Source organism: Sebastes umbrosus, chromosome 24, assembly GCF_015220745.1.
Source record: "Sebastes umbrosus isolate fSebUmb1 chromosome 24, fSebUmb1.pri, whole genome shotgun sequence".
Taxonomy (NCBI): Eukaryota; Metazoa; Chordata; class Actinopteri; order Perciformes; family Sebastidae; genus Sebastes; species Sebastes umbrosus.
The window spans coordinates 8,086,502-8,107,585 of record NC_051292.1 but is presented as its reverse complement, the minus strand read 5'-3'; the positions used below and the strand labels follow the sequence as shown (position 1 = coordinate 8,107,585).

The 21,084-nt window shown below is 43.6% G+C and overlaps 1 protein-coding gene across 1 annotated transcript in view; it reads right to left on the bottom strand.

Annotated features, from left to right (window-relative positions):
- Positions 1–1,555: 1,555 nt before the first annotated feature.
- LOC119483992 (bone morphogenetic protein receptor type-2-like) overlaps positions 1,556–21,084 on the bottom strand; it is a 31,493-nt gene continuing 11,964 nt past the window's right edge. The window contains exons 2-13 of the mRNA XM_037762542.1: positions 18,868–19,053; positions 18,516–18,695; positions 14,847–14,954; positions 14,571–14,662; positions 12,057–12,287; positions 8,953–9,067; positions 7,783–7,943; positions 7,386–7,533; positions 6,800–6,936; positions 6,150–6,322; positions 4,206–5,548; positions 1,556–3,325 (exon numbers count right to left, since the gene is read on the bottom strand). Coding sequence (XP_037618470.1) covers positions 3,069–3,325; positions 4,206–5,548; positions 6,150–6,322; positions 6,800–6,936; positions 7,386–7,533; positions 7,783–7,943; positions 8,953–9,067; positions 12,057–12,287; positions 14,571–14,662; positions 14,847–14,954; positions 18,516–18,695; positions 18,868–19,053 — 3,131 coding nt within the window. The 3' untranslated portion in view covers positions 1,556–3,068. The remainder of the gene's footprint in view (positions 3,326–4,205; positions 5,549–6,149; positions 6,323–6,799; positions 6,937–7,385; positions 7,534–7,782; positions 7,944–8,952; positions 9,068–12,056; positions 12,288–14,570; positions 14,663–14,846; positions 14,955–18,515; positions 18,696–18,867; positions 19,054–21,084) is intronic.

Below are 21,084 nucleotides of genomic sequence, written 5' to 3'. Positions count from 1 at the left end.
GGTATCATCTATCTCTGTACAGTGAATATCTTTGTGTCATCTATCTCTGTACAGTGAATATCTTTGTGTCATCTATCTCTGTACAGTGAATATCTTCGTGTCATCTATCTCTGTACAGTGAATATCTTTGTATGAGATGACACAAAGATATTTACTGTACAAAGATAGATGACACAAATATATTCAGTTTATGTCACATATATTTTTACAGTGAATATTTTTGTGTAATCTATCTCTGTACAGTGAAAATCTTTGTGTCACATATCTTTGTTCAGTGATAAGACATTCATATTCATATAAATATATTCATATAAATACATATTCCCACATTAATCTGCACCATGATTTATTCTTATAAGCAGCCAAGCAACACATAATTTAAGCAGCCAATTAATTTTCATATACAAATCAATTATATATATATATATATATATATATATATATAAAACATTTACTGTGGGTTAACTGGCTAATTTAGTGTTTATATGTTATATATATATTTATATATTTAATTATATATAGATATAGTATATAGTATATAGTATATATATATATATCAAATATATAAATCAAAATGACAGTGATAAGACAAGATATATGACACAAAGATATTCACTGTACAAAGATAGATGACACAAAGATATTCACTGTATAAAGATATGTGACAAAGATATTCACTGTACAAATATAGATGACACAAAGATATTCACTGTAGAGAGATATATGACACAAAGATATTCACTGTACAAAGATAGATGACACAGATGTTACCCTATACTTACCTGGTCAGGTGGTAGGTTCCAGTTAGGGGAGGCTGAGGAGATGCATTAATCTATGAATAAATGGATTAAATTACAAAGTATTTCATTATTTGACATTGGAATTACTTTGTAATTTAATCCATTCATTTATAGATTAATAAATCAGTTTGTAAACAAAATTATGAATGGCTATTTTTATTGTACAATTAGTTATTAATCAATTAAATTCTTTATTACTTTTACGTGACTCCTGTGGTCCTCCATACTTTCAATGGCCTACAAAGTATGAAAAGATTTATTAAAATGCACATCAGAGAAAAATAGAAATAGGCAATAAACAGCTGTCAGTGAGTTTTTAAAGGAACTGTGCAACATTTTGGGAAAAACCTCTATTTGGAAGCAATTATCTCTTTTTTAACTTCTATATAAAATTCCTACTGATATATTTCCTGTTACATTACTTTCAGAATAAAATTACTGATATGTTTCCTGTTACAGTACTGTCCGATTAAAATACTGATATTTTCCTGTTACAGTACTTTCAGAATAAAATCACTACTGATATTTTTCCTGTTACAGTATTTTCAGAATAAAATTACTGATATTTTTCCTGTTACAGTACTGTCAGATTAAAATACTACTGATATTTTCCTGTTGCAGTACTTCAGAATAAAATACTACTGATATTTTCCTGTTGTAGTACTATCAGAATAAAATTACCACTGATTTTTCCTGTTACAGTACTTTCAGAATAAAATATCTTAAACCCAAATGAGACATATCCTTAACAGATATAACCAACAATTATTTCATACATTTATTGAGTTTTTTTTCTTCCATATTGACTTGAAAATGTTTACAGAAACTGTACCGAGCAGATGCATAGCAATGGAATCAAAGGCCGTGTCCATTGAATGCAAAACAGAATTCCATAAAAATGATGCAAATATCAATGCAATACACATACATGTTTTTTTTTTCATACAAATTACAGATTACAAAAACATAAATGAGATCTTTTTCATATGCCCTGAAGCAGCGCTGAAAATACAGAATGAGTACGATGACATTTCAGCACGCCTGTACAGCGCTACGCCCCCGGCAACTCTTAATGCTTGCCGACGTAAGGAAACACGACACGTGCACGCTCACACACACTGAAATCAGTCATTCGAACATCGAGGGGGATGAGACGACGAGAAGCAGAAATAATATCCAGCGTGCTTCAGAGGGGTTTGGTTTCTTTTTAGACTAGTTTCTGAGAGTTCAAAGAGCAGAATCTGGGCTTTCTGGTGTCTTTCAGTCACATACAGACAGCTAAACACACGGTCCACAGTGAGGTCAGGTGATAGTGGTACAGTGATTGAGTCGGCCACTGTAACAGATCCCTCCATAGGTTCGATTCTGGTGATTGTAGCGTTAAAAAGACCCCACAGTTTGAGCCATTCCTGGTGTAATTGTGCAAGCAGAGGAGTTCCGTGACTTTTCCAGTCAGCTGGGATTGATTGTTAGTGTTTGTGCCCCCCTAAAAATAGTCCAGAGAAGAAGGAAAGAGAGGAGGATTGTCATCCGTTTTCTCCTCTTGATAGTGTACAGTGGATTGTTTACAAAAAAACGATTGTGACAATTCATAAGTGCAACAGAGATTAACATATCAAAATAAAAATAATGGAAGCGGTAAAAACATCGAAAGCATCTAAAAGCTAAATCCTATTGCACAATTAAAAATTATGATACAAAAAAATGGATACATAGTCGAAAAAAAATAAAATAGGTAAAAATTGGTATTGCATACAAATCAAGGAAATAAAAAATGTATTTGTTCTGTCTTTTAAGACCGCCAATTCTTTTACTCTCGAACGCCGCTTAATGCAAGCACAGTACGAGAAAGTGATTGTTTTTCATCGCCTTTTTTTAAGTTTAGAGACCACTTTCTTGTCGTGGTCGCAACAGACAGGACTTCTAAACACTGATTTTAGTCGGTTCAAAGTGCACATAGAGAGAACGAAATCCATTCGAAAACGTTGCTATGTTCGTGAGGGTGAAGACAAAGGGAGATTAATAAAACACGGAAACAGAAGCTTATGAGAATGCTGCATAGCTGGATTCCATTTAAAGCAATGCCATCATCAGAAAGACACACGGGAGTGAGACAGACCTAATTACTGTACACGATCAGACTCGACTGTTTGTTCACAACACACTCCATAGCTTCCTCTTGCTGATTTAGAGCTCAACAGACAGAAACCAAAAACGCTCTCTGCTTATTTTTAAATTTTTTTTTCTTCCAGTCTTGTCAGAGAGAGTTCACACGTGGGTGTCGCTGGGCTCGCTGGCGAGGCTCCCGCCCCGCAAGTAGATGGCCGAGCTGGACTTGGGCCGGTTCTGGCTGTGAGCTTGGCCGCGGGACGACCCGTTGTTGTTGACCTCCGGCCCCCTGGTGTCCGTGGAGATGACCCATGTGGTGGGTCGCCACTTCTTCAGGGAATAAGGCGTTTTGACGCGCTTCTTGATCTTGTCGCCTCCCGCCCCCAGGGCTCCGTCCGGCTGCACCAAGCCCTCCCCTGGAAAAACAGGAAGCAACACTCATCAGTCACTTGTGGCGAGTTTTTATACCAGTGAAACCTATTCAATACCAGTCTCCTGTACGTGGCCTTATAAGACTAGGTGTCCTTTAAAAGGTCACTATTAAAAGGCCACTCCGGCAATTCAGTATAACACTTCCATAAAGTGGGGAAATATTATATTTTTTTAAATGGCATTAAAAATCGAAGCAGCAGATATCCTGACTTTTAGTCCCTAGTCAAGCTCCAAAAGATCCTCCATTTCCCATATTGCAACTAATATAGCTTTTTTTCCCAACTCCATGCTCCAGTATGGCCCTGTTGAGACCTGGCGTTAACATGCGTCCTGAGTGATCCGATCACAAGTGGACAGCTTTAAGTACGTCTGTTCACGCCTGGCATTAGAACGAGTCTCCACATGCTTCTACCGCTATTTTTCCAGTTACAGTATTTTCAGAATAAAATCACTACTGATTTTGGTTAGCTCAGATTCACCAAAGTCACACAATAACACAAACAAACTAACCGATTGAGGCAGCGGTAGACCAACAACTCCTGTGTTCTGTGAGGTAAAATTACTGTTTTTTTCAATAGAGTCTGGTTGCTTTGGCGAGAGCATAGACAACGGCTTCAGTTTCCCGTCGGAAACATAGACTGTGTAGCTGAAAATATAGTGAAAATATTCTCAATATAGCGTACAATATGATATTTTTAGGTGGCTAAAATCAGTTTTGCTGCTGCCCCGTCCACAGCAGTACATTGCTTTGGTTCTGTGCTGATATTCCTGTTCCTGTTTCCCCAAATCTTTGACCAAATCATTTAAAGATATTTATCAAAAAACAAAATGTGTCTTGTGTGAGGTGTTTGTGTATGAAATCACCTAGTGAGGACAGGTCCTGTGTAGTGAAGGACAGGTCCAGGGAGTTGGGTCTCTCCGGCCGGCGGGCTCTGGGCTGCCTGAGCAGGGCCTCGCCTCTCATGGTGACCGGAGCGTCCCGCTGGGGGACGGCGACGGCGGATCCCGACCCCGAGCTTTCTCCCGGCGGCCCCGTGGTTTCCCTGCTTCCCCCCTCCCCGCTCCCTTCTTCCTCCCCTCCGTCGCTCTCTCCTCCGCTCTCCCCGTCCCCCCGGCCGTGGCCCGTGTTGCTGTTGTTGTTGTTCGTGTTGGGTCGGGCGGAGCGGAGAGCCGCGACGCTCGACGAGGACGCGTCCCTCGGATCGGGCTGCTCCCTCTCGCGGCTCAGGAGCGGCTCGTGTTCGTCGGGGCTGGCCGTGATGACGCCGAGGCTCAGGCGCCCGTCGTCTGACCTCAGGGCTACGGACCCGTTCTGAGTGACGCCGGATCCTCCGAAACCCGTCGCTCCACCTGCAGCCATGGATGAAATCCCGGCTGTGGCGTGACCGTTAGCGGCACCGTTAGCGCTGCCGTTGGCGTGCGTGTCTCGTAGAGTGGGTGTGTTGTTTGTGCCAGTGCTCCGGTGAGCCTCTACAGCTGTGTTTGTGCCCGTCACCGCACCAATGTTCATCTTTGTTCCCTCCACCTGCCGCAGGTTGGACTTCCCCGAGCGTCCAAACTTGAACCTGAGCGAAGACGACGAGGACTCCTTCTTGGTGGGCTTGGTGCGCAGGGGCAGACTGGACGGCCTCTTGGGAAGGTTCTGCTGCTTGGGCAGGGGGAAGATGGTGCTGGGCATGGGGGCGACGGGGTCTGACGTGCCCGCGGCCTCGCTCGCCATCTTGATGAGGGGGTAAAGGAGGCTGGAGCTGCCGGGGCTCAGCGGATCTGGAGAGCAGAACTGCTTCTGCGAGTGCTCCATCAGGTTCTCGTCCGAGCTCTCCTTCAGGTTCTTGTCCACCTCTTTCGGGTCCAGCTTGGTGGTTTCCAGGTCCTCCTGGGTCAGGTGGAGGCAGACGGGGACTGCGGCGGTCCCTGCGGGTCCCTCGGAGTCAGACATAATAGTGGTGGTTGTGGTGGAGGCGGAGGGGCTGCCTCTCATGCCCATGCTGGTGCTGCTGCCCTCTGGGCTGGGCAGCCGGGCGTTGGCTTGCTGCTGGCGCTCCTGGTTGATGGAATTCCTGTTCCTCTCTCCGGTCCCGGCCCCGGCTCGACCGCTCACGGAGCCGGTGGTGTCGGCCTGCGAGTTCTTGGCGACGCCCTCGTGCTCTTCGATGTACGTTGACGGGTGGTCTGTGTATGGGCCGGACTTCGGCGTCATGCGATTTCTGTCAGAAAACATTGAGGAGCAAACAGTGCACAACACATTAAAAGGATAGTTCGGGTGTTTTGAAGTGGGGTTGTATGAGCTACTTATCCATAGTCAGTGACAACAGATGGCGGTCGGCACGCCGCCAGTTTGGAGAAACAGACAGGAGTGGAACTGAAGCCATTACCAACGCTCTTGCCAAAGCAACCAGACTCCATTGAAAAAAACAGTAATTTAACCTTGCTGAACATGGGGGTTGCTGGTCTGTCGCTGCCTCTGTTGGTTAGTTTGTTTGTGTTATTGTGTGACTTTAATGAATCTGAACTAACCCTTTAGAACACTAAAGTCACACAAAAACACGAACAGACTAACCGATGGAGGCAGCAGTAGACCAGCAACTTGTGTGTTCTGCAAAATAAAATTGCTGTTTTCCTCAATGGAGTCTGGTTGCTTTGGCGAGAGCATAGATAACAACTTCTCTCACTTTGCTCCCCTGCGGTAACTCCCGTCTGCTTCTCCAAACTGGGGGCGTGCCAACCGCCATCTACTGTAATACACCGACTATGGATAAGAACCTCATTTGATCACAATGACAGAGGCAGTTGTGTGTCGACGCCTACCTCTCATTGTGCAGTGTGGTGGACATGGGGTTGAGTGTGGGGCTGACGGACTTGGAGCGGTCCCAGATGAGGAGCAGCTCTGCCAGCCGTTCCTCGGCACACTGCGCCGTGAGCCGGGCTTCGGCGTCCTGGTCCCAGCAGTCCTCCATCGTCTCTTTCAAAGAGCGGACCGCCTGGAGGAGACAGTTTTAATATGTTACTATATGAGCAATAAAAAAACACTGAGAAACATTTCCTGGATGCCAGTGATTAAATAAATCCATGTCATAATCATAAAGTTTGAAGTCAATTACTTAAAATACTGATTCTCCAGTTCAGTACAGTGATTAAATTAATCTATAGGTCTCAGCAATCCTTTTGAATCTGAGGTCTAGTATTATTCTGATCAGGCCTCTGAGGCATCTTTTAAGAGATGATGATTAAATAAAATATTGAAATATTAATGCGACACATTTTTGGTATTTATTTGGGGTAAATTGTTATATCAATTGTGAATTAAAAAAATTATCTTTAGAATAATCGATAAATTAGTCATTAGATTAATCAATAAAAGATTAATAGTAAGGTGCAGCACTAAAGTACACCCAAGATGTTTCTCATAAAATTGAAAATAAAATAAAGTCCGGCTCTGCTCTCACACAGAAACGTACCAAACTGTTCTCTTTCCAGGCCTCGGGGAACTTGGGCCGCTGCTTCTCCCTGGACACCAGGACCTGCATGTCCTCAAACGTCGGGTGGTTCCCGGCCTCCGCCTGGAAGGCCATCTGGTAGTCTGGCACCGACTCTCCTGGAGGTGGGAGAGGAAGAGGAAGGATGTGTTTTAGATCATTTTCATGTAGCAGAAACATTCATTCAATTTAATGAATGTGCCGTTTTTCCCGATCAAAGACGATAAAGGTCACAATAAATGTCGGTGCCTGCTTCCCACTGTGATAAATGTGTATTTAATAGCTTACTGCTGTATGTAGTGTTGGAGGAGCCCATTCTAGTATTGTTTGGGATAATGATGGTAGTAAAAATCAATACTACAGTGTGATGAAAATGCCTTTTAGTTTTAGTCACATTTTAGTCATTTTTACCCTTTATAGTTTTAGTCCACAACAACTCAAAACGTTTTAGTCGCTGATAAGTCTGATTAGATTTTAATCAAAATGTTTTCTCTCTTAATTTTGTCAGCTTTCTTTTTCATTTTATCTCAGTCAATCGCAACTCAAAACACACATCTGTCTGTCTTACCAGGGAACAGGTCGGTGCATCTCATGAAGGTCTCCCAGTAGATCAGGCCCAGGGCGTACATATCCACCTGCTTCAGCGCCGACTCGCAGTCCCTCAGGTTCACCGCCCCCTCCAGGACCTCTGGAGCCATGTAGCGGATCGTCCCCACCTGGCAGACGGGGCAGGAATAGAAGGAGGGGTGAACAAAGAGGAGGTGAGACAGGAAGAAGCGACCCCGAATAGGATAAGTGGTTACAGATAATGGATGGATGGATGGAGAATAGGGGCAACAGAAGTGTTTTCCATACTCTCTTTTCTTTTTTCCATTCTCAATCCAGACCTGGAAATGACTAAAATCAAAATTCCATACTGCGTAGGAACCCTGAAGGTGAGAAATGATCTTCTACTGCACACTCACCTCACTTATAGCAGCGTTTTCCTCCTCCCCGTGACGCGCCGGCCTGTTCCCCGTCAGCTTCATGGACAGGCCGAAATCGATGATGACACACGTGCCGTCGGCCTTGACGAGAACGTTGCGGCTGTTCAGGTCCCGGTGGGAAACCGCTGGCTTGTACAAGTCTTGATGGATGGAACACGGAGAGGACAAAAAAGGATTGAGCTAATTTATCTCTCATTAAACATGTAAGCACTCCAAAAAAAATGTCGCTTCAAAGATACAATACAGTTTTTGTGGTATTTACGAACGAGCGATAACCAGAAAATCCCTTCATATAGCTTTCCATTCCCCTCATTACTCATTGTTCACCGAAGCAAGCTGCCCCTGTCAACAGACAGCTAAACCCTCTAATCTAATCTACAACAATGGGATTAAGACCATATCACACAGTGGCTTCTGCCTGTAGTATGTTTCTGTCCAGCAGAGGGTGCAGTGGGACGGCTGGGAGTTATCTGCTGTTGACGTGCGGGAGGAGTGGGGGAGGATGACGAAGCCTAAGAGATTCTGCTGTTAACACCAGCCCTCTCTCTCTCTGCTGTCACTTCTCCGCTCCGCCGACCACTTCAGACTCGCGGAGGGAAGGGAGATGAACTCCCCCGCTTGTATTCGTCACGTGCTTGCACAAACAGAATTACTTCACAGTGCACTTTCTATCCCCCCCCCCTTCACTTCTAAGCCTTTTTGATGTGTATCTGTGCTGATGAAGAGGAAGGAGGAGCAATCGTTGAGTTCAGTTGTCACTTCTGCCTCCTAAGACTGACTCCACTGAGCCACGGGGATACTCACATGTCATCTGAATCCCTATCTCGCATCCGCCCCGCTTTGTCCCTCTCTTTTCTTACGCTCTCTGAGGCTAGCTCGAGGCCCGGCCTATAAATACCCGTGGCTGGGCGTGCACGCTACGTGTGTCAAAATGCAGAAAGCTCTCCAAGCCAAACAGTCCCCACGTGGAGCTGCAGTGTGCAGGACGTGAGAAGCGCCAGAAATCTAAACTACACACACACAGAGCTTTCCGCCACAATTCTTTGTATGCGTTTGTGTTTCAGTAGCAGATGGAAGCCTTGGAACTTGAGCCTGAGTAAACTGTGAGCAGTTATGTAATTAACGGTGCTTGTGTGTCCTCCGGTTCACCTCCTTTGAAGAGCTCGGTGTGCAGGTACGCCAGGCCGCGGGTGACGGAGTGAGCGAGCCGGCAGCTGCCGACCCAATCGTTGGTCTGGATGCCCAGGTAGCGGTTCAGAGAGCCCTAAAGGAGGACAGAGAGAGAATGAGGGACAAAAGCAGACGGAAATAGAGATGGACGAGGAAGGTAAACAAGGGAGATTAGACGGAAAAACATGGGGGGGGGATGGAGAGAGAGTACAGAGGAAATCAGCCACCAGCATCTCTTTAAAGATCGGACAGATAAGAGGAAAAACAAAGTCTAAAAAGCAGAAGGCTTGGTTTGTCACTTCAAATGCAAGTCAACAAACAGGGATGTGTGTGTTCAACCATATACGTAGAGACAGGTGGGCCTGTGGCGCCCAATTTAACACTGGATGAGTTAACTACCCCTCATCCTGCTGATTTCAACACGGGAGGTGCCATTGATTTACATTATGATGCGTTCAGGCTCTATTCAGCAAACATGAGTATTGGGCGAAGGTAAATTCTACGCAGTGTATTATGTTGAAGTACATAGGATTTAGTGTTTTACTTTTGTTTTTTACCGTGGTATCGAATTCTCATTGAGAATCGTGGAATTTCACTGGTATTGGTATCGACTACTAAATTTCTGTTATCATTACATCCCTATCATCATCTTTAAGATATGCCTTTATTTTTAAATTCCCATGGCACGTCTGTGTCACCTTTTCCGTCCAAGCGCACCTCCTTTCTACAGAGCCCAGTCATAAAATAGTCAAACCATATTGTAGTTACTTTTTGTGAGTTGATATAAATGTAACTGGAACTGTTAAATGGACAAATCGATATCGTATCGTGATGAGACTTGTGATTTACACCCCTACTTTTAGATTCAGAAGAGTACTCTGCCAATTTAGCATTGCACTTCTATAACATTATCAGACCCAAGATGGACAGTAAAAAAAAAAAAAGGGATAAAAATCAATGCTGCAGAACTAGAGACATGTTTTTCTTCTCTCCACGCACTATCCTTCCTTATCAAAACCCCTTTCAGTAATCCTTGTGCCACTCACTTATGGCCGACACTCACCAAGCACAATATCTCTGGCTATGCTATTGTGATAAACCCACACACATTCACCTGCACAAGAACCAAGCTACCCTTTTACTTTGAAAATCTAAATTTCATATAATATCCATCACCAATAAAGTCGGTCAGAGCAGGTCTAGACGGACAATTTGCAAAAACATTATCTTCACATATATAATTTAGAGCTTTAATAAAGGCCGACCTCGTGCTTTGACTTCCCTGTGGAGTTTCACAATAAAACATAGAGAATATTTTATCACCGGCCAATAAAGGCCTTATAGGCGGAAAGCAATGTACAATACTGGTTTAAGAAGTTTGTCTAAAGCAATTCTATTGCATATGATTAATTTCTTTCCTCGATTATCTCCATCGGCCTTGATAATCTATGATTGGCCTGGCCCTGACTCACACACACGCACTTCATCTTTTCACTCTAAAATCAATTCCCACATCCGCTACTAAAGAAAATTACATTAGATCTGTCCGTTTTAATTATATTAGCATTTATGTGAATGCATTACGTGTCTCGGTCTCCTGTCCTGGCTTGCACCGCGTTTCCATGACAATGTGTATTAGCGGAATGGTTTATGATGCATAATGGGCTCCTTTCATAGGCTGGCTGGGGGTCAACTGACTTGTTATTATGATGCAGAAGACTTTGAGGGCAAACATATTCAGTTTAAAGGTACATCTGCATTCATATTGAAGAGTTCCCGGAGGTGGCCTTCGGCAGTCAGGGTCGATGTTTTCTATTGCTACACCAGCTGCATGTTCATGTGTTTGCAGCAGAAGCTGCTGGGTGGAAAATACTTCATACTTTTACTTTTAATTTACAACGGCCACACTGAAGTTCTTCCTTTTGTTCAGGCCTGCAAACTGAACTGGGAAAAGGGTGATAGTTGTGAAACCAATCTCCTACAGGGGGTCCAGCCCTGGACTGGCAGTGAAACTGGCAGAGTAACGATGGTATTTTGTGTGTGTCTAACTGACTAATGGGGACAACAGTTTCTGAAATTGGTCCAGTATTGAGGGAGAACGCTGCAGACGGCAGCTGCTCACAGGCTGCAATGTGGTGCTATTGGGGCAAGCTGGCACCGTCATTTACGTCCAATAAAAGTGATTGTTTTTGCCATAACAGGCTCTGATTGTTATTAGAAGTGTCTGACATTATGGAAAGAGTCTCGCTCAAGGAGAAGTCTCATTCTGGCGAGGTGACGTGTTGCCGGAAGACAACGGTGGAATAGCAGAATACATCCAATGGTGGAAACGTGTGTTGTGTTGGAGTACGGAAAGCGTAGCTTAGTGTTATCTAAAAGATTTTCAGTGTCACGGCTGAATATTTAGATAAATTATAATAATTGCTTAAATCCTTGTTGATTTTATTTATTTTTTAATAGGCCTACATTTTTCCATTTCGGACAAGTAAGTTTGGCTATTGGGCAAGTAGATGGGATGTTTTACTTGCCTGATAGCCAAACTTACCAGACTCCATTGACAGAAACAGTAATTTTATCTTGCTGATCATTGTAAAACACACTTCATTCAAACTCAACAGAAACATAATAAAAACTCATTCTTAGTTATTTACTGGCAACTGGCTGAAAAAGCTTAATGTCAAGCCCTGGGGTTCTTTCCATATTCTCAGACACTTCTAATCACAATCTGAGCCTCTCAGTTGCAAAAACAAGCACTTTTAGTGAACGTAACGCTACACCGACGCTGCTCACTTGCCCTCGCGGCTCATTTCACGGCTGCCGGTTACAGCGTTCTCCCTCAATTACTGAAGCAGTTTCAGAAATTCACTTAGACACAAAAACATGGGAAAATAAAATGAGAGGCTACCCTTTAAAACTGTCAGTTTGTTTGGCAGCACTGTGAACAGACAACGTATTTGTTCAAAGAGTGTTTGCTGCCCCTAGTATTCTGGGACTTGTAGTATTAAACTATAAACTGTCTTTATGTTGAACACACACACACACTCTCTATACATACGAAACTTGCTACTCCCCCCACGACTCACATGTGGGTAGTAGTCCATGACCAGCAGGTACTCTGTGCGTCCCTCCGGTCCCGTCCGCTCGTCGGCGGCGACGAACCGGGCGATGTTGTCGTGCTCCAGCAGCGGTAGCCGGTAGATGGAGCACTCGTTGAGGAAGTTCTGGCGGTTGGCCGCGGTGAACACCTTCACCGCCACGGGCCGCTCGTCCAGAGAGCCGCAGTAGACGGCGCCGTATCTGCCACGCCCGATCAGCTGGTGGGATGAAAGAAAAAAACTATTTATAGAAGATGTTTTTTTCTGTAATTTTAGACCTTTAGCTCTCACTTGTCTAACAAGAAGCATGAAAACAGTGAACTAAATGATAACTTTGTTTGCACTGCTCACAGACAGATTGCTTGGCAGATACAAAGAAAGAGAGGCAGACAAATAAAGACGGCCAGGCAGACAGAAGCGAGATAGGAAATAAAGTGAATTACAGGCTAACAGCAGGGTTAAACAGCTAAAATGGCCTCAAATCAGTTCCAAATCATTCAATTAGTGCCCTGAATTAGCCAGAGCACACCATGCCATTAAAAGGAGTAAGAGAATCATTCAGGAGGGCATCGTTTTCTGTGTGAATTCCACCTCCAGGTCTGCTAAAAACATTTATCTCAGGCTATGCTGTGAAAGCAGCGGACTCTGTTTTGTCTTTGAGTAAGACTCCCCGGCTCCCCCACGCCCTCCTCCACCCCGCTGCAATGATGTGAAAGAACGTGCGCCTGCATTTGATAAGGCACAAGGACGGCGATCTGAATTCAAACCCCTCTCTGAAAAGATAGCGCTCGCTCGCTCACTCCGGTCTGAATAGATGTCAAAAAGAGAGAAAACACACATCTCGGAGTTGGATAACGCTCGGTGCTGATGGGCTGCCTGTCTTTCTGTCATGTTCTGAGATGTTCCACATAGAAGACACATCATACCACATTTGCATTTCTAGCCAATTTACTAGACAGCATGTATAGTTAATATTGCTGCGGGCCCTTTTTTAACAGCATACTATGCAGTTTTTGATTTCTATCAGGGTTTTTTCTGCCTTCCAGTCAGCAAACTGGCACAGATTTCACCTTTTTTTCAGCGTGATAACCAACTTGCAGAGACTTGAAACGTGCTTGAGACTGATCACAGTGTGGTAAAGCAGCTGAAACTAGGGGTGGGTGATATATCGAATATACTCGATGTACTGCGGCTTGTTCTACGTGGGATGTAGTAAATGACTATATCGCGAACATTGAGTACAAATTGTCTTTTTTTTCTTCTTTTTTTTCATTATCTGGATTTTATGAAGTTTTATGTGAGGAAATAAAATAAAAATAAAAAACAAAAATTAAGTCAAATAATAAGTCAGTCAATAATAAATAAATAAAATTAATAAATATTAAATTATAAAATGAATGATAACTAAAAAATAAAAACTACTGCCTGCAAACTGTATTTCAGAGAAAAACTAAATTGTGTGAATAATTAGTCTAACTTCATAATAAAGACAAAAAAGACAAATCTGACGACCGTCCAGTGAATGTGATTGGCAATTTCACCTTAATTCAATAAGTCAGTCAGTCAATAATATATAAATAAAAAAATAAATAAAATGAATAAATATTAACTAATAAAAAATATTTATTACAAATGATAATAAATAAGATAAAAAATTAAGAGGTAATAAACATTACATGTCTCTTATAAATTAAACAGAAAATACCACTAATATGTGATTTTCTTTGATTTTTGGGTTGCTGGAAAAATTTAAATAAATAATTCCTGACAATGACTGATATATTTGACTTCAGGACATCTCATACATGACAAAATACATGCTGAAAATCAAACATTCTTACTGTATTAATTTAGATATAAGTCCCTAGAAGTGTATGATTTAACTTTTTCCCACTGAATAAATCGTAATATCGAATCGTGATACCTAATATTCGCAATACATATTGAATCCGCACCCAAGTATCCTGACAGTATCGAATCGGGAGATAGGTGTATCGTCTTGTATTGCTTTGGGAATGTGTCTTTCAAGTGGGGAAATCATTATATTATGAGCTTGTACATGACAGATGAGTGAGGTTTTCAGAAAAGTTCAATTTTAAAAGTCACAGCTGCCGTCCTGCTGTCTCCTGTGGCTGGGTTTTACTTAAATCATTCTAATCCCCTCGCCCTGCTTATATTGTCATCGTGACTGAATCCTCATCCAGACTTCATTGACTTCCTATCACAATATGAGCTCTCCCTCTTCCATATCATGTTTTCAGGATCCTGTGTCAGTGTAAGCAAAATCCTATTTTCGTAAGCCCTGACCCGTCACTTAATGCGCCCTGCCCCGATCGGATGATAAAGGTCACATTGAAACGACAAATGTAACCGTAAACCTGGATGTATTTTGGGTGTATTTTTGCCTCTATATCTTTGGTTTCTCCTTTCTTTGTGGAACTCTTGTTTCCCTCCCTCCCTCCCTCCTTGTGTGGAGGGGATGCTGAAGCTGTGGGCACTGACCTCCAGCAGTTTGAGATTGTCTAGGTCCAGAGAGCTCTCAGAGCCAGCGGCCTCCATCATATTCAGGTTATGAAGGCCTTGCTTCCCATTTCCTGTAAACACACACAGTTCAGGAAATGTCAAAGCATGGAGATGCATCTAAAGAAGAGATCAGCTCCGGCTCCATTTATGAAACTAATTAAAATTCTACCAGAAAAAAACCCAAAACATTTAAACGGCCTTGAATAATGAATGTTCCTCCGCTCCTCCACGCAGCGTGGCGCCATGGTAACTCACCGTGCATCATGCGGTAACCAAAGAAGGCTGCTACGGCAACCACGGCCAGCACGGAGACTGTTGCCAGGGCGATGATTATTGTCTCTTCGTGGTGCAGCGTGCGAGGGTCTACAAGGAGGGGGGGGGACACACACATCAAAAACAAAAGTACAAATCAAAGTGTGAGACCTTTATGTGGGAAGAGCAAACAGCTGAAGCCATGGCCATGGCCTTTGATTTGTGGGCAGGAAGTCAGAGGACGGCCATGTACCACAGCTGATATCCAGATTATTAGGTACACCTGTACAATCGATGCAATCCGGTACATCCGATCTGAAAGCCTTGTGTTGATTTAAATATTCATATAGACAAGGAAACACACCGTGTTAATAATAAGCCGACCACCTCATGTAACCGCCAGCTGTGAGCTGTGATCTGTTTTTAAAGTCGCGCGTTGGCGGAGTTCTGCGCTCTGCGAGTGAAATTCTAGTTAGTAAAGAAATGCATTCAACACATTTGTTAGACCTCAAGGATGCACACAGTGTGTGTGTGAGTAACGCTGAATGTAAACAGAACTTTTGGTTGTTTAGGAAACTCAACAAAGGCGCCTTTAATTCTCACGGTGTGCCACAAGCCTCTTGGCTTTTTGGCACATACGTATGTTGTTACTGTAGGATTCTTTCCTTGTGTTTAACCTCTACATTATCTGCTCCTGTTTTGTACAGTGCAAATAATCAAGAGGTCAGCGATGGATAATACTGAAAGGTGTTTCTAACACCAGGTAAAAACACTGCAGTCAAAACCGGTCTTTGGTGCGACTGCAGGATTTTGAATAGACTGGCAAGTGGGCATACAATATGTTGGATTTTTTTTTGTTGTTTTCCTGCCCAAATATACAACACAGGCACACGTAAACATTTAAATATCTCTGGTATGCGAGTGTGAGAGTGTGAGTGTGTGTGTGTGTGTGTGTGTGTGTGTGTGTTTGCGGACGATCGTGCGTGCCGTGAAGCGCATGAAGGAAAAGGGAAAAAAAAAACATCAATTAAGCCAAACAACCATGAAGCACGGTCAACAGACTGGAAAGCAGCGCAGGGAGAGAGAGAGGAACAGAGGATGTGTGGGAAGTGAATGGAGAGAGAGAGAGAGAGAGAGAGAGAGAGAGAGAGAGAGAGAGAGAGAGAGAGAGAGAGAGAGAGAGAGAGAGAGAAAATATGTAAAAACAGAGAGAGAGCTGGTCAGATGGATTTTGGTTACAGTAGCAGGTAGAAGCTGAGGTGGTCGCAGTTTCAGCTGTCAGGTATTTGTGATTAATGAACTGCATCAGTTCACAACTGAAATATACCAACGCTGCCCTGCTCTTATATACCACTAGTCCACTAGAAAACACACTCTCTTGCATCCATTACACTAGCCAGCACTGGTGCTGCTGGGAGACAGCAGCCTTATCAATAATAGATGCCTTCGAGAGCCTAAGGGTGGCTTTGACTGACATGCTAGCATGAGCGTGCATGCACACAAACACGTGGGGGGTTTGACACGGGTCCCCTCAAACGCCGAGGTCGGTGAGTTCATCGCCGACAAGAGGGTTGCTACAGGAAGCCATCTGACAAACAGAGGCACACCCCGACACAAACACATCAAGAATCTGTTTAAAATCTCCACCATGTTAAAGGTGCAAAGCAAAATTTCAAAGTCAGGCTGTCAACGTTAACGTGATAAAACGTTTTTGGTACTTTTCATTTGAAAAATATATAAATTAATACACTAAAATGTTTTATTTTCAGCAAGTATGAAGTCAGAGACGTCCTGAAATATGAAATATATTCAATAATTGTCAGGCATTGTCGGCTTGTTAAGAGGTTAATAGTTTATATAATAAAATATTGATACTTGATGTCTGTGTATTGATACAATATTGCCACGCAAAATAACGCGATACTATCGATTTTACCAGCTGAAACATAAAAGTGATGCTTACACTAATAGATCAGTACTTTTACTTTTGGTATTTTAAGCATTTTTTGCCGTGAATACTTGCTTACTTGCTACTTTTACATAAGTAAAAAGATCTGAGTAGTTCTCCCGCCACCCAGCCCTGAATGTCGTCATCCATCTTTTTTGGCTCGAGATCAGTCAAACAGCCAGCTGACTCAACATTTCCTCCTTCTAATGATAGTGGCGTGAATCTGCCCTGGCATGTCAGGAATCAGCCTCGCAACAACACTTAAACGGGATTTAAAGTTAGAACACAGGCCAAACTTCACTGATCAATCAAAGGTCCTTCTAACGCCAAACGTTTCCTCAACTTTCTCCAAAGCCTCCGCCTCTGGCTGGTCACACGTCTGCTCAGCGGAACAGTCACCGGCACGCCCGCAGACGGAGCAGACGCCTTGTAATCCGTGGAATGCGGAGAGACGACATGGATGGTAGAGAGTGTGTGTGTATGTGTTTATGTGTGGGTAGGAGAGATGATGAGCCGCCGCCGCCGTCACCCCCTTCTTCCACCCCCTCATCCTGCCACACACATTGCTTTCATTCACAGCTAAACCTTGTGAGGAAGGAAGAATTAACAATACGTCTGTTTGACACCTTACCAAGAACTTGGTGATTAAAAGAAACAGAACATCAACCACTCACGACACTTTAGTGGATAGAACCTATACCGCCTCTGAAAATGCTACCATCTTATCTGTCCGTGAACACAAACTAATTCATCTCTGCGATTCAAGGTTCATAATGGATGGCGATCATGGGGCCGAATGATGAAGCAGGAGGTGTGGGTACGACAGCTCTGTTGATATCAAACATGCTTCCATTCTTTTCTGTTAATAGCTTTGTGTTTCAGGACTGTGTGGGCCTGCTTTTGTTTCTCCCATTCTTCTCCTTGTTAGTCATTTCTCTTTCATTCACCCCCCTCCCCTGATGCACACAATTGTGTAAGAGATGATTGCAACCGTGGCAGAGGAGCTAGGCTAATACGTTTTCCATTTAACTGATAACCAACATGATTAATACTATCGGTTAAAAGAAATATTTAAAAATGAAATAAAAAGCTGAGCAAAACTCAGAGGAGCGGCCCGTCACTTAAAGGGGAATAGCTGGTCTACCTTAACAGTCCACCTTAAGAGAGTCTGAGCCGGTGTTGCAGGAAGGATACAGGAAGTTGGCTCGGAGGAGTTGTAGCATTTATTCACCGACTCACCCTGTAAACTCTGGGGCTTATCCTACACATTGCTATAGGCTTTGACTCCATTGAGGCCATAAAATATTTGCGTATACGTTAGCACTGCTGGGAGACGTAACTGGCAGGTGTATTGCTCAGGGAGGCGCAGCATCGAGTGTGAAGTTGCATCTCCGGAAAGCTGAAAGCAGCGTCGCCGCAGGCCAAGCAATCAGCCCGTTCCGAACAGGCACGTTTTGAAAGGGCTCTGCACTAATATAACTCAATAATAAACCCATAAAAGTATTAGCGCAGGCTGAGATCTGGCTTTGAATCTATCTGGCTGACTTGCTTTTATCGGTTAGCTGACCACCGGTCATGTAAAAGGAAGATGCGTCATGTCTGGAAAGAAATCCTTTGGCAAGAAATTAAATAAAACCCACTACAAAAAACAAGGAATTGGATGTAATCTACTATATGACTACATGTACAGAGCCTAGCAGTGATTGTGCGTAATGCGTCCTTACAGAGGGGTTGTGCCGTGGTGGGGCTGGGCGGCGGGAAGTCCTCCGTGAAGTTGACGTTGCACATGTCGCTGCCGCAGCAGCAGAAGTGGTACGTCCCGTTCTGGATCTGCGGAGGGAGGTTGGTCACCACGCAGCGGTCGTCACGGCAACCCTGTTGGTCACCCAGGTGAGTCCAGCAACCTGACAGAGAGGAAGAGGTGACAGATTGGATTGAGTGATTCCTAATACATAAGGAACACCACTGGGAAGCTACAGAATGATATAAAAAAAAAAACATAATAATAATGGACCCGCCCTTTAAGATGATATTTGTCGACATTTATACAAGTAGACAGCGTCTCTCAAGCCGTACCTTGTTTGACCAGTCGCACTTCGCCTGGAGGACTTTTCTCCCACAGCCCGAAGCAGTGGCTGCCCTTGGCACATCGGATGGTGGTGTTCTCTGGGGAGACCCGGCCTTCGCCCCCGTTCACCCGCTCCACCTCCCACTGCTGCTGCTGGTCGGTGAAGGCACACTCCCTCTCCTCGCCCTGCGCCGCTGCGAACAGACAGGAGGAGTTTCTAAGTCGACAGGAAATTTCCAGCAATGCAGAGCGGAGCTTTGCGGTTGCAACGGAGTGAATCAAACAGTTGGATGACAAGAGGCGAGCGCATAACATGATAACAAGATGGAGGCAGTTTGTGTTAATGAGCAATTGTGGTGAGGAGAGAGGCAGCTCAACAGCTTCATTCATTTATGACATGTCATCACATCTATTGATCGAGTATTTTCTCATTCCACTGACGCACTTTTAAGAGGAAAACTGTCTGATGGAGATGAAACCGCTAGAGATGGGAATAGAGAATCAGTTCGTTGTTGTCCGATTCCTTGAAATCCCATGCCTCCATGACTATTGATTCCTCTGTATTGGTGCTTTCCGACAGTTATGCATGCACAGTGACGCATACACATGCTGATTCACATTTTCAGTTTGTTTGGGACCGGAACCACAGCTGAGAGAAAGAAATTATGGAATTATGACATACATATACTGTATACACATATATATAAGTTGTGTCATATCATCCCATATATACATATACACACACACATACAGTATATACATACATATACATACACATATACACAAACATTAACATATATACATACATATACTGTTTATACACATGTATACAGTATATACTACACACACACACACATATATATACATACACTTGTCTGCTCAACCAGCTAGAGAGACAAATTGCTACTCGTACTGCGTCCGTCTGGCTATACAAGAAGAATCCACAGCTGAGAAATAGCTGTCTGGCTTGTGAGAGGCAGCAGTCTTTGCTGGCAAAGATCAATAGACATACCAATTTAAACTCCAGCCTGAAGAACATAATGCAAACACTTGCAGAGGCGCAGAAGGAGAAAAAAAAGTGGGCGTTATGGCTCCGAAACAACCCCTTATTAAAAATATAAACAAAAGATGACCATAAAAACACTGTGCAAAGAAAAAGAAAATGGCCAAGGTTTTAGTTTACAGAAAATATGGATGAATGTCAGATGTGTGCGAGTGAAAAGAAAAACCAGAATGTGACAAGCTGTGAAATGGACAGTTTGCCTGTTGATTTGCGGTGAACGTCTGAGCCAGTGTCAGAGTGTGTGTTTGTGTACATAGCCTGCATTTAGGAGTAATTTCCGATAAGAGAAACATGATGTGCCAGTTTGTTTCCCTTACTCCCAGCTCCTCCCTTTCCTCCATCCGGGAAGGGGGGTGAGGGGGAGGTCTGTTTTGAAATGGTGGAGGGTGGAGGGAGGAGGGTGACTGTGCCCTGCCCAAGGTCAAGCTAGCCTGTGTGGGCAGAGGGTGGCGCGATGGAGTGGTAGCTCTGCTGGGCACGGCGCCAGCTCTCCTCCTCTGCTCCCATCCTCAGATAAAGATCAGCTCTGGCCTACTGTGGGCCTCGGCTGCCCTCAACCTGTGGGCCTTTACTGCCTACTGTTCTGTTCCGCTCTGTGGGACTCGCTTTGCCTACAGCGGGGAAGCACGCCGTGTACACGGGCAGAGCGGGAAAGGAGTTCAAACTAAGGGTTAAGTATGTGGAGGAATTTTCGTTTGATGAGGAAACTGAATTGCAACAACTGCCATGGTTAGCAGTTAGATTTCCAACAGGGCAGAATATCACTTTATAGCACATTAACAAGCTCTGCATGCACTAAATAATTATAATACATATAATGTAGGGCTGTCAAAGTTAACGTGATGATAACGCATTGACGCAAATTTGTTTTAACGCCACTAATTTCTTTAACGCAATCGATCTCTTGGAGGTTGAGGGAAGATATTCACACCATATGAGGGTAGCAAACCTAAAGAATCCATATCGTACTAGCTTCTCGCGGAGGAGACTAAATAACGCCAAAGAGGATAGGAGCAAAGAGCAAATTATAACGTTAGAATTTACAGAAATTATAACGTTTAAAAAAAAAAAATACTAATCCTACAACAAGTATGAAATATAGGAAATAAATACTCAACAGATGAACACAGAAAAGCAGTCGTCTCCTAAAGCTGTGCTTCCA